The following is a 13858-nucleotide window of genomic DNA, read 5'->3' on the forward strand; positions in this document are numbered from 1 at the left end:
TGCCAGTCCTACCAGAGATGCTTAAAACTGCAGAAGCACTGGGGAACCCAACAACCTTTTAAACCAAATATGAAGAACGGTAGTTGGAAAAGCAAGGGCTTTCATTCTAGCAGAAAGTGGTAGCTATGAGCCACGAAGTGACAGAAAGAAGGGGAATTTCAAAGTTAAAATGACATATACTGTCCACACCAGAGACTGGAAAAAGATTTTTAACAGGAACCCTGAGGCCTGGGCTCTGGGCTATTAAGTCACTATGTACAAAGCAATTGCAGGATAAATATCCTGTTAACTAAGTTGTCCTTTGAGTTTGGGCAAATTGATGACTTCATCTGAGAAATGAGTGTGGGGTTGTTATTTGTTCCCAAATCTAGATCACAGACAGCAGGGACAATTTAGATAGATAGATAGATAGATAGATAGATAGATAGATAGATAGATAGATAGATAGATAGATTGATAGATTTGGGTGTGGCTCATACATTTATGGGTTTTTTTTCAGGGCCATTTGACACCAAATACATTCAAAACCCCTAAATTAATTGAAGTGACTAAAATTCTGTAATCAAAAGTTAAAGACTTGTGAGCTCCTAGAGGCCTTTCAGGAACGCTGGTATGAAAAATGCTAAGCTGCCCCAACAGCCAGGTGAAGGTTAGGCATGGAGCCAACCCTGTCTTGCTGTACGTGCTTTGCTTTGACGGAATGTCTCCAGGGCTTGTTAGCAGTCAGATGTCCCCGAGGAGGACACATGAGTATGCCATCATCTGCAGGAGTCTGAAAGCAAATCAGCCCTGTCCTAGCATGTCATCCGGAAGCGGGCCATTCTCAAATGGGGGCGTTGTTGCTGTGCTGATTTTCACTGTGACAAGCACAGATAAACGTGGGTACTTCTGAGAGCCGCATTAACTCTTTCAGCCGTGGTGTCACTTAGTCCAAGGAAGGATTGGGTCAGCAATAAAACCCGTCATGACTTTTGTGCCCCCACAGGTGTCCCTGTAGCAAGACAGAGGCAATACTCCGTCACAAGCACTCAGAATTCCCTGCAAAGGGAAATACAGTTTCTGATAGTTAGTAGGTAGTAGGAATATACAGGAAAGATTTTGCATGCATCTAGGTATTCATATACTGACGCTAGCTCTGCTGTTACCTTGGAAATCTAGAGGAAAACTAACTGAGATTATCAACAGTTAATAACCATAAACATATTAGGAACTAAAATGCCTATTATGGATAAGAGGCCTTATTATTTGGTAGAAAAATTAATAGGCAGAAAACATGAAGAAAATCAAATTACAATCTTCCCCGCAAACCTCAAATGGTAATGAACCAAAGCTTTAAAATAATTATTTGAAGGTTATGAAGCCATTTATTTTTCTAGCATATATATTCTTATTTAAACCAAGCCTAATTGAATTCATATGATGTTTTCACATAAAAAGGAATATGAAATATAATAAAATGAGCATAGCATAGTTTGCTTTTGTTAAACTGGCCTGTCTTTTACAATGAACTTTTTGTTCCCATTTGTTTTAAGATGAGTTCCACGTAGCCTAGACTAGCCTCAAATTCATTAAGCGGGTCTGTCCCTTGTCCTCCTGCCTCTGCCTCCCCAGTGCAGGGACTACCTCACTGTGTCCACTAATACACATTTTAAATGCAAAAATATGTCACTCACTTTAACAAAAATTTTCTATACAAATATTGATACTCCACTTTGAAAATATGATTGTAATTCCGGGTTACACTGAAGACAGAAGATGGGGTTTGGGTCTTATCTCTGCCACTCAGTTTGCTTTGGCTGTAACTTGGAACAACCCCTATGTCTCCCACCTGCTTCACAGGCCCATCTGCAGACCCAACGAGGTCATGCTACAAAAGTTCTTTGTGAAATTTAAGCCCCATTACACAGGGTTCAGGTTGTTCTGAATACTGCTGTATGCACACTGGCACACGTGTGCTCAAAAGCATGTTCACTGTTCTGTTGCAGACAAGCAGAACGATGTGGAAATCCCATCTCCCACCCAGAAGGACAGGGAGAAGAAGAAGAAGCAGCAGCTCATGACCCAGATAAGTGGAGTGAAGAAACTGATGCACAGCTCAAGCCTGAACAACACAAGCATCTCACGCTTTGGAGTCAACACGGAAAATGAGGATCATCTAGCCAAGGTGAGAACGAGCTGGGCACATGTGCATGCACACTTGCACACTTACACACATGCACACACACTCACACACATGCACACACACTCACACACATGCACACACACTCACACACATGCACACACTCACACACATGCACACACTCACACATGCACATACAGACTCTCACACATATACACACATGCACACACTCACACATATACACACACTAACACACATGCACACACTCACACATATGCACACTCTCTCTCACACACACATACATGCACATACAGACTCTCACACATACACACACTCACACACACGCACCCATACATTCACATACATGCACACACTCACACAAATGCACATACACATGCAAGCTCTCACACATGCACACACATACATGCAGACACACACACACACACACACACACACACACACGCACACACCATCCATCATTTAGAAAATGAGAATCACATATGCTTTGTCACTGAGTTTTATGATGTAGAAGCGGATGTAGCCTCTTTGTTCACAGATGGAGCACCTGACCAAAGCCCTTCTATACCAAAAGGCTGTTCCTTTGTCCTGAATATAGGCTCAGTTCTCAGGAATGCAGAGTTCCTTGTGGATAGAACATTCTGCTGGGGAGGACACAGAAAACTGGCAGGCTGGGCTGCGTCACCCCAGAGGACAAAGGGAGAAAGTCTGCCCTGACTGGCAGGGCTAGGGATAGCATGAAGAGCCCATGACAATGCTGACCACTAAGCCCCAACCCAGTGGTGGAGGAGGGCACTGAAAAGGTTCATTACTCCTATAGGAGGCTGCACAGACACTGGCTGCTAAGCTCCTTGCAGCCCGATGAAAGGATGAAGTGAGCTTCCTTGGAGCAAAACTTCTTCCATGAGGCCTTTTGTAAACTACCACCAGAGAAAAGTTGATGAAACACTGAGCCAAGCCTCAGGCCAGTGTTTCAAATTGAAATAAGTTGCTCCCCTCAGCAGATAATTTTTGGAATACCACCACAGCAAAGGTCTGAATGATGTCCCTTCCGTGTCTGTGGGTGGTCCATCGACTTTAAGCTATTACCCACACCAAGCAGTCGAGACCCGCTATACTGAGTTAGGGTTGAGTTCGATTCACTCCTCTGGCAGCCCAGTCACTCTGATTTGACTTCAGGGATAATGAGCAAAGGCTGTCGCTAATGGGCCAATGAGTAGCAAAGGAGAGACAGGGGGAACAGGACCAGAAGCCTGTGCTCACTTGAGCTGCCTTTGAAAGCAGCATCAGATGAAGATGGAGGTTTGTCACGTATAGGCCAGCCACTCAAGTTATAAATGCAAACATACTTGGCTTGTTACGTAACAAAAGAATGTGCAGACACCCATAGTTATCACGAAGAGGATGTCCAGCCAGTCCCCATTCTAGGATTCTTACACAACCAGGACTCTATAAACAAATGCATGAAAGACTCGGCAGCTAATTCCTCCCAAATAAAATCTCATAAAATATTTTATTTTACAACATTAAAAAATATTATTCTTAAAGTTTCTCTCATTTTGACTTGCAGGAGCTGGAAGACCTGAACAAATGGGGCCTTAACATCTTCAACGTGGCTGGGTACTCCCATAATCGGCCCCTCACATGCATCATGTACGCCATTTTCCAGGTGAGAGACACGGAGCAAACACCGTTATCTGGGAGCAGAGCTCTTTATATTTTACACTGCATGTGACTTTTGCTGTCACCTTTTCTCCAGTTTTGGACCTCTACTTATTCGTGCCCTAATCCATTTTTCTACATAGGAAAGAGACCTTCTAAAGACGTTTAAAATCTCCTCCGACACCTTCGTAACCTACATGATGACTTTAGAAGACCATTACCATTCTGATGTGGCGTATCACAACAGCCTGCACGCTGCTGACGTGGCCCAGTCAACGCACGTTCTCCTCTCTACGCCAGCACTGGATGTGAGTAGTGATGGTCTGTTTTGCGTACCCACCCATCCTATTTTTAAAAGTACCACACATGCATAGTACATTTAGAGAAACGATGCGATAGAAGGACCCTAGGTACTTGGACCACTTCGTTGGTAGCTATGGCATTCAGCAATTTGGGTTGCTTATGGAAATAGGTAACACGTCTGCTTTCCTCATTTTCCAGTACCAGTGTAATGTTCCTTTTTTCATCTTTGCCATCTGAAAGTTATTTAATTATCAGACAAAGAATTAGACCCATGATTTATTTTCATCATATTCCTAGTAAGGGATACACTGTATCTCAAGGCATCTTCTTTAGTGTCTGTCATACAGTACCTATACACTGTATGTAATCATCTGAATTGCCCAATATGTACTCACTCCAGGCCCTGAGGAGGATATACTGTATATGCTATATGAAATGTTCTGTGTAGTCTCTGTTAGGGATAAACATCTATAGACTTGTTTTCCTAGAAATTCAAAGTAGTAACTGAAAATCAAGAACAGACAGGTTAATAAGTAGAAGCTAAGAAAAACTGCTCCCTAAAACCTTTGTGGAGATGGCTATGACTCTTTCCCTTGTAGTTCAAGATTTCTCATGAGCTACCATAATTAGTAGTGTGCCCAGCCGTGCCACCACTGGGCAGATGGCAATAGTGAGTAACTAGGTACATTCAAAATGCCTGCTGCTGGATAAGACTGGCCAGGCACCTTGGCAGACCCAGTTGGGGAGTTGGAGAAAGACTAAACTCTTTACTTGACTTTTATATGATCTGAGACAAGCAATCTAAGAAAACTTGCTAATATGAGATGAAGGTGAGGGTATTTAATCCTCCTAAAGGAAAAAAAATAGTATTGCTTTTACACTCATGAAGTCAGGGGTCACTCTTCACCTAGTGTTATACATAACTATTGTTTGACTCTAAATTGACTACCAGTGTAACAGACTTAGAAAAGGAGTGTTGAATGCTTGATATATAATAGGATTGGTGTTTCGGGGAGGAGGTAGAAAGTGAGCCAACATTTGAATGAACAGAAAAGTTATATCTTCCAAGAGGCTTAAGAACCAGTAGCGTTGTGTGCCTAATAAGAACATGCTTGAAATCATTGTATGTGGGGGAGGGAGAGGACAGGGAGGGAGGTCTTCATGACTGCGAAGGAATGAAGCAGTATGACATTAGGCTTTGTTTGTTAGAAATGTTCTCAACTCTAGCCTGCCGTAAACATGCGCTGGGTATGCAGATGAATTACTAAATATATGACAGCCTATGACCTCACTATAAAATAAACTTTGGCAAACATTTTATCACTTGCCTCCCAAGGCTGGAGTTTAGCCCATTCCACCCCTATTAACTTAGCCTGCCTGGGTATGAAGGCTACTATGTTCCATGTTCCCAGAGCAGTATGACTTGCTTCTCTGCAAGCACAGGCTGCATTCCATAAGCATCATACTGCCATAAATCCCAGACACCAACTACAGACATCCACACACACCATCAGCATTGCGCTAATGACTTACCCAAACCTCAGCCTATGGACTCAATATGGGATGAGCTCTGGCCCTCATTCTTCTCACATCAGAGATTTTATAGTGATGAAGAGTCTTATGCTTGATTCAATCAATATCCTGAGCTCTCATAAAAATCAACAGTGCCCTCCCAACAAGAGTAAAGTGTGGTATGTGAACGAGATGAAACTGAAAAGTGAGACAGGTACGTTGGATGTGGAGTTAATGGGCTCCTTTGAACCCACAGGCTGTCTTCACAGACCTGGAAATCCTGGCTGCCATTTTTGCAGCTGCCATCCATGATGTTGATCATCCTGGAGTCTCCAATCAGTTTCTCATCAATACAAGTGAGTTCACCACTGCACAGTTATTCCAGATTATTCTGTGATTCGCTGCAGCCTTTTCCTCCTAATGTTTTCATTATGGGTAATAACCAGGACAATAATGAGGTAATCCTTCCCTTCCATGGAAATTGCTCAGGCCTTTCCTGGATACTGTGTCCAGCTTGTCAACACAGTGTTTGAGGTGCATGGAGAACTTGGAGAGGGTCAGGGGCAAGCCATAAAAACAAAGCTCCAAAGTTCGGAAAAACACACTATGGAAAAAGAGTAAAAGATTTGGAGCGGCCTGGCAAGACAAGGAAAGCTTGGGTATTTGTTAGTGAATCTCAGACTTTTGTGAAGCTGACATACATGAACATAGTAAACCAATGCATGCCCCTCTATCCTGGATGATAGGCAGAGATGCTAGGCCTGAGAATGCCAGCCTTCATATAGAAGTAACACTCCTCAAGGAACACTGGAGTAAGTCCCTACAGTTCAAGGCAAGGGTCATTAAAGGCCTACACATTTTTATCCAACTGCACAGCTTTGACTGCTGACTGTGGAGAAGCGTGGAAGGATGTAGTTTGACCAGCCTCAGGATCTGAAGCTATCCCCAGGGCTTTACCATACTCGAAATATTTGATTTTCATGCTATACAGAATTCATTCATTGTTTCAGTTAATGCCTCATCTCTATGTTCATTTTCTTTTGACAATATTAATTATCTCATTATGATCATGACTGACATCTAGTACCGGCAATTTTATAAAAGTACTGTCTGAGCTTCCTGCTAGAAGAGGCCTTCAGTTGTTCAGTCTTTATCTTTAAAATATCTGCAGATCCTAATCCTAATCTTGGGGAACACTGGTTTTCTTTTTCAGTTTTGGTATCTTGTTCTTGTATTTTAGAAACATCAACGACATAAACTTTAGGTCCCTGCCTCCTTGCATGGCTTAGTTTAGTCAATTTTGCATGCTGATAGTGTGTTTCTCAAGGGAAATGTAGCTACTTACAGTACTGAGACTTATAAACCATGTTTGTAAATCTGCACCCTTGGCCACAGGGTTAATAGAACAAGAGGGCTTAAGTTACTTCAGAGAAAGCTATGCTCTATGAGAGCACTAGTGTGCAGTTGGCACATTCTGTGTCAGTTGCTTGTGAGTCTGGGTACAAAGCTGTGTCAGACAAAATGTCGATAAAGCAGAGTGGAAGTTGTAGTTTGGGTGCCCAGCCATTGCAGTTTCTGGTATAGAAACCCAGAAAAAAAAGGAAAATCTAACATCAACATTATTTTTAAAAAAATCATGCTTAGTTGCCATATTTATACAAACCTCCAAAAGCTACATTATTGAGTTAAAATAATGTTTTATGCCAACACATCATCTTTTTTTGAGGATCTAAACTCACAACTGACAGAGGCTGGGAAGCTTTATGAGAGTGAACATAATGTGAAAATCTTAATGCATTTGATAACGCATCTGTGTTTTCATTTAATTCCTTTTCAAAACACGAAATTCACGAAGACTTAAAGGAAATTGTAAGCTGAGAAGGAAGCGCGGTTTATCTAATGTTAAATTCTTCATCTCATATGAAAGAGAAAAGTGTTGTAAGATCTCTGAGAATCATCTTTTGCTCTGCTTCCCTAGGACATAATGACCCATGGATGATGGCTCTTGAAATAATTTAAAATGAGCTAGATCAAATTTCACATTGAAGCAATGCCAGTGTTTGCATTATACAATTGTATTATATTCTTATGGCCATCATTTTTCTTTATTAGATTCCGAACTTGCTTTGATGTATAATGACGAATCTGTGCTGGAAAACCATCACCTCGCTGTGGGATTCAAGCTCCTTCAAGAGGAACATTGCGACATCTTTCAGAATCTTACCAAGAAGCAACGCCAGACACTCAGGAAAATGGTGATTGACATGGTGAGGTGCCAGCCTGCATCCCTTACCTACATTTGCCATTTTCTCTTATAGACTGACTTGATTAAGAGTTTTAATTCTGTCTTTACCCAAGGTGTTAGCAACTGATATGTCCAAGCACATGAGCCTCCTGGCTGACCTTAAAACGATGGTAGAAACCAAAAAGGTGACGAGCTCCGGTGTTCTCCTCCTGGACAACTATACTGACCGGATACAGGTATGTGATGACGCAAAGCCAAAGTAAACAAAACCAAGCAGTATTTAGAAAAAGAAAATAGAAATTTGGTTAATTGCATGGCCTAGGTTACTACTAAACCTTTGGGCATATTTTTGAAATAAGTTAAGAAAATAGAGTTTATTGTTTCATTTGTGAAGTAAGAAATACTGTATTCATTGACTTGCTTAGTTCTAAAATTTGGTTGCAATGTCTACTTGTGGTAGGGGATATGTGAATATTGGTCCTCAAAGCTCACATTTGAATACAGATTCTACCAACTGCAACTTTGTTAGGTCTGATTTTGCTAAACAAACTGCCATCAGCTGTTCTTCCACCCATGGAAATATCTAGAAGTAACTACTTTGCATTCTCTCCAAACTAAGGAAAGAAATGTTAGCAAATTTTGACTTCTGATACCTCCTCCAGTTTTTAAACTCAAAAATCCATCAGTCTAGGAAAATATACGCACTTTCTTTTTTGTGGCTCTAATGGTAAATAACCAAACCTGGTGAAGACCATTGAAATACTGCTCTTTTGATGGGTGTATCTTAATTGTATTCAACTAAAATGTTCTCGGTACAAAGTGTACTGGAATGAGAGGGAGAAGATGTTCTGGTGGCATTTATGTGTAATTTTATGGGATTTTCCAAAACTTGATCATTTCAGGTTCTTCGCAACATGGTACATTGTGCAGACCTGAGCAACCCTACCAAGTCCTTGGAGTTGTATCGGCAATGGACTGATCGCATCATGGAGGAGTTTTTCCAACAGGGAGACAAAGAACGGGAGAGGGGAATGGAGATTAGCCCAATGTGTGATAAACACACAGCTTCTGTGGAAAAGTCCCAGGTATCTACACTGAGATTTTTTTTCAATGTTTGTATGAGCTCTACCAATAGTAGAACTGGAGAGTTCCTTTCTTTTAGCGTGTGTGTGTGTGTGTGTGTGTGTGTGTGTGTGTGTGTGTGTGTGTGTGTTTTCATGCATGTGAATGTCTGTGAAATGATAAAGAAGCAACTATACATGTAATTCCATCATCTGTATCATTTCTTTGCTTTCTCCATGCACATTCTCTCAGGCAGGGCATTAAGCAAAGTGTTCAGTTACCTGGGACCTTATTAGATTCGATGGATGCCTGAGCACCTGTACTTCCATCCGCCTACCTAGATTTCTCCTCATCCCTTCTTCATCCAAGAGCTCAACTTGCTCTCTGTGCTCTCCGCATATCTGTTGCTCTCCTTAGTCAAGCACAATGTCACCATCACCGAAGATGAAGAAGTCCCATTTTTGCAATGTGGCTAAAGTATCTTCCCAATGTGAGGCAAAACAAGCCAGCCAGCAAGCAAACAGCTGTTCTCTTGGTCCTGTTTGTCAACCTCTTAGTGACCCAGTTGTCTTCTCTGTCATGTGGACAGGTCTCCCCAATTGCCATGTTGCCTTCATCCCACCGCCGAACATCATATACTTGATCTGGAAAGACAGCTTCTAACTAGGAGTTCTTAGTATTAGGGGTTTTCTCATCCAAGGTTCCAGGGAATAAACAACTAGTAATGATCTTCCATGAAAGGCTTTAGTTTAGGCTTTAGTTTTTTCTACTAAAAGCAAATCAAGTGAAGAAATTAAATGACTGTGCTGTGTTATGTCACGCATGTTTGTCTGTTGCTGTGGGCTTTTTTTTTTCTAGTCCCTGGAAAGCACTTTGAAAATGGCCTCTAAAATCCTTTAAACCATATATAAAGAGATAACAGAAAAAAATGAGTGGGTAGGAACCAAGTAATCTGAATCATCCAGCCAAATTCCTGTAACTAGTGCAGATCACATCTGCCCTGGCTTTAGTATGAGTCTTGCTCATTAAGTTGGAACAGAACCATTAAAAGGCATAATATGTGCACATACATGGGCACACATCACACACACACATACACACACACACACACACATACACACACATACACAATACACCAATACACATAGACACACATACACATAGACACACATACATATAGATGCACATACACACATGCACATACACACACATATGGGGTGAGGTAGGGCAAAAATCTCACATATGACCAAAGTTCTTGTTTACTTAATTTGAATATATTAAATGACTGGCCATATACCAGAATACTGATAGAGAAAGGTTTCCGGCAGAGTGAAAAGATAAAACATAATGTCCCCAAAAGACCCTAGGTCCTCTCCCCTTTGATCCCAACTCAGCATCTCTCCCTCCGGCCCCACCCTTATTCTGACAGGGGAATTCCATTCCCTCATTCATTGGTGCCTATTCTCTTTACCTGCCCAATCCCCAATGTTTCCTGTTTGTCTGACAGTGAGGAGGTCAGTTTGAGGCCACTTAGCTAACTCCTGCAGGATGCATAGCCCCTGTGTAAGCCACAACAGAGCCACAGCCTTGATTTATGCTCTTGCACACAGGCAAGAGGAACTGTTTACTTGTTTTTATTTTCCTTCTTTCTCCTGATGGAAATGGCTGCACACGCACTGTGGATCTTAAACAATAGCAGCGGTATCCACACTGGGGATATTTGTTTGTTTAGGGTTTCAATTGTTTTCAATTTATTATTATTTTAAATAGTCCTCTACATGGCAAAGGCTTGAGAAGCTCCAGAATAGTAGAGGGCCACCTCCTGTCATCTTGGCATGGTGACATATTTAATAGTTATCAGGGAGAGAATATTGAATCAGAACACTTCAGACTTGGGGCTTCCTTCAGGGAATGAATGACTCACAGAATCCAACAGTGACAAAGTTATTCCCAGTTACGTCCAGACCTAGCTGGCAGATGTGAAAGGAAAGACTGCTGCAATGAGATGAAAAGAAGCTTTGGAGCCAGACAAAGCCAGACTAAGGCCCACATCTGCCACTTCCAAGCAAATCTATGTACCACGTTTGGTCTCCATGATTCTCAGTTTCTTCCTTTGTAAACAGCAGGCAACAATACTTTGCAGGATTAAGAGGTGTTTGCACATATTGTATACAGCCCCAGGCCTACCATATAGCAAGCAATCCAGTAAACAACCTCTTACTATTGGTCCCCTTCAGTCCCCTTCTCCCTTTATATAGAAACCATGAGAGGGCGCTTAGTTTTCTAGGGCCCATGCAGTAACAGATGTGTTACTTTTCTTCCAGGTTGGTTTCATTGACTACATTGTCCATCCATTGTGGGAGACCTGGGCAGACCTGGTTCAGCCTGATGCTCAAGACATTTTGGACACACTAGAAGATAACAGGAACTGGTACCAGAGTATGATTCCCCAGAGCCCCTCTCCACCACTGGACGAGAGGAGCAGGGACTGCCAAGGCCTTATGGAGAAGTTTCAGTTCGAACTGACCCTTGAAGAAGAGGATTCTGAAGGACCGGAAAAGGAGGGAGAAGGCCCCAACTATTTCAGCAGCACAAAGACACTTTGTGTGATCGATCCAGAGAACAGGGATTCTCTGGAAGAGACTGACATAGACATTGCCACAGAAGACAAGTCTCTGATCGACACATAATCTCCCTCTGTGTGGAGGTGAACATTCTATCCTTGACGAGCATGCCAGCTGAGTGGTAGGGCCCACCTACCAGAGCCAAGGCCTGCACAAAACAAAGGCCACCTGGCCTTTGCAGTTACTTGAGTTTGGAGCCAGAATGCAAGGCCGTGAAGCAAATAGCAGTTCCGTGCTGCCTTGCCTTGCCGGCGAGCTTGGCGGAGACCCGCAGCTGTAGTAGAAGCCAGTTCCCAGCACAGCTAAATGGCTTGAAAACAGAGGACAGAAAGCTGAGAGATTGCTCTGCAATAGGTGTTGAGGGGCTGTCCCGACAGGTGACTGAACTCACTAACAACTTCATCTATAAATCTCACCCATCCTGTTGTCTGCCAACCTGTGTGCCTTTTTTGTAAAATGTTTTCGTGTCTTTGAAATGCCTGTTGAATATCTAGAGTTTAGTACCTCCTTCTACAAACTTTTTTGAGTCTTTCTGGGAAAAAAAAAAACAAAAAGAAAATGAAAGAGAGCAGTTTCCCTTCTTTCTTGGGCAATATCTTTGGCTTTCCTCCAGTTAACTTTTGCAAACCAACGGGGACAGATGCAGTTCTAACCACAGGCTACTTCCTTCTCTTTGTCCAATCTGACTCTGTAGTGGCCCCTGCAACTTAACTGTTTGCCTGCTTTGAGTACTGTTTTCCCCCTGAGAATTCTCTCTGCTTTGCTTTAAACTCATGCTCAACAAACCAGGAGGTCTGTGGAAGAAGCCGTGATGTTTGCCATCAGTCTATGGAGTGGTCAGTCATACAAGGCCATGTGTGTGGCTGCCCCACTGTGAGCTGCACACCACCTGCCATCCCTCCTCTCTCACCCCCTCCTTCGCCCAAGTATACTATTGTCAATTTAATGCTGCCGTCTTTGTCTCGTACTACCCCCTGCACTAACACTTCCCTCTTCCTGTTTATAACCATGTATTTATTACATAATGTACATATTGTAATGTTTTGTAAGTTATTAATTTATATATCTAACATTGCCTGCCAATGGTGGTGTTAAATTTGTGTAGAAAACTCTGCCTAAGAGTTGCAACCTTTTCTTGTAATGTTTTGTATTGTGTATTATATATCCCAAACAACGCTTAAGGGAGACATGAAGCCCCATTAGAAGTTAAGGACAGGAATGGCCGTTGTTCCAAAGGTCTGCCCTTTCTTTGTCTGAGTCCCTAATTCTGCCGAACCCTTTGATGAGCTGGTTTTGCAAACAGGATTATCATATTAGATACTAAATGGTTTATACTGAGGTTTTATTTTGTATAGTTTGGTAGGGGCTAGGAGCACTGGGATGTCAGGTTTTTTGTTTTGTTTTTGTTTTTTGTTTTGATTTTTTTTTAACCCATGTTCCATCCAAGTCTCTGGATGCATGAATTGGGTTGTCACTGGGCTCTGCTCTAATTGTGGCTTTGGTTCTAATAAAACAACACTACATTTGCTCACAGATGATACTGAGTAGCCCCAGACTACTGATTTGGCAGAGCTAGTCTCCATGCTGCCCACAAGCAGGGGAGCCCTGTTCAAATTCATCAAAGGCAACAAGAAGACAATGTGAATTTTTATCGTAGAATGTGAACTGATGTCATAAATTATGCAAATGTGAAGCTTCTGATAACACTTGTTAGGCCTCTTCCTGGTGTCAGTTTCAGTTTGTAAAATATGTGTCATGCTTCAGTTCAGCATTGTGACAACTAGTTAAAGAAAATGGCACAAAATGTGCATGACCAATGGGTTCCTACGTCTGTAACACTGCGTTGTTCCAGGTGGACGTTATATTGTTTTCAAAAGTTTCTCACAATGTATGTTATAATATTATTACTATTATATATTGTGCTCAAATGCATTCTTAAGAGACTTTTATATGAGCTGAATAAACAAAAGCATGAATAAATTAGGTTGTAGCTCCATTCATTTTGTAGTCAATTCTAATATACTAAGCGGGATTTTTTTTCTTCTTCTTCCTCTTCTTCACCATACTTCACAAGAAGACAAGCCACTTTGCTCATCCACATCACAAGTGAAGTTTCATATTCTCTGTGTGCAAAAAGCCCCATGGCTCAGAACATTTCATTTTCTTCTCAGCAGATTATTCACCCAGCTCATTGATACAGGAAGGAGGGTGGTGAAGACTAACAAACAAAACCACTTTGTTCGTCTTGAACCATTTCCTTCTACCTCTCTAGAATTCTGAAGAGTTTAATCTGTTAGGTAAATAAAAGGCATC

The 13858-nt window shown here is 41.9% G+C and overlaps 1 protein-coding gene and 1 long non-coding RNA gene across 7 annotated transcripts in view; one reads left to right on the plus strand and one right to left on the minus strand.

The window, feature by feature from the left end:
- Positions 1-13541, plus strand: part of Pde4b (phosphodiesterase 4B) — a 569312-nt gene extending 555771 nt beyond the window's left edge. For 2 of the 6 annotated variants that reach the window (XM_039109272.2, XM_039109274.2), the window contains 8 exons: positions 1986-2164; positions 3708-3806; positions 3943-4107; positions 5871-5970; positions 7727-7881; positions 7973-8095; positions 8762-8944; positions 11246-13525. In XM_039109272.2, the coding sequence (XP_038965200.1) occupies positions 1986-2164; positions 3708-3806; positions 3943-4107; positions 5871-5970; positions 7727-7881; positions 7973-8095; positions 8762-8944; positions 11246-11611 (1370 nt within the window). In that variant the 3' untranslated portion in view covers positions 11612-13525. Of the gene's footprint in view, positions 1-1985; positions 2165-3707; positions 3807-3942; positions 4108-5870; positions 5971-7726; positions 7882-7972; positions 8096-8761; positions 8945-11245 lie in introns of those variants that run through there. The other 4 variants (NM_001398935.1, NM_017031.3, XM_063287160.1 and 1 more) reach the window with 4 other exon arrangements.
- The window catches only part of LOC102548249 (uncharacterized), a 43684-nt gene continuing 43124 nt past the window's right edge, over positions 13299-13858 (minus strand). The window contains exon 7 of the long non-coding RNA XR_005505188.2: positions 13299-13835. This is a non-coding gene — a long non-coding RNA (uncharacterized LOC102548249). The remainder of the gene's footprint in view (positions 13836-13858) is intronic.

Source organism: Rattus norvegicus, chromosome 5 (assembly GCF_036323735.1).
Source record: "Rattus norvegicus strain BN/NHsdMcwi chromosome 5, GRCr8, whole genome shotgun sequence".
In the NCBI taxonomy this organism is placed as follows: Eukaryota; Metazoa; Chordata; class Mammalia; order Rodentia; family Muridae; genus Rattus; species Rattus norvegicus.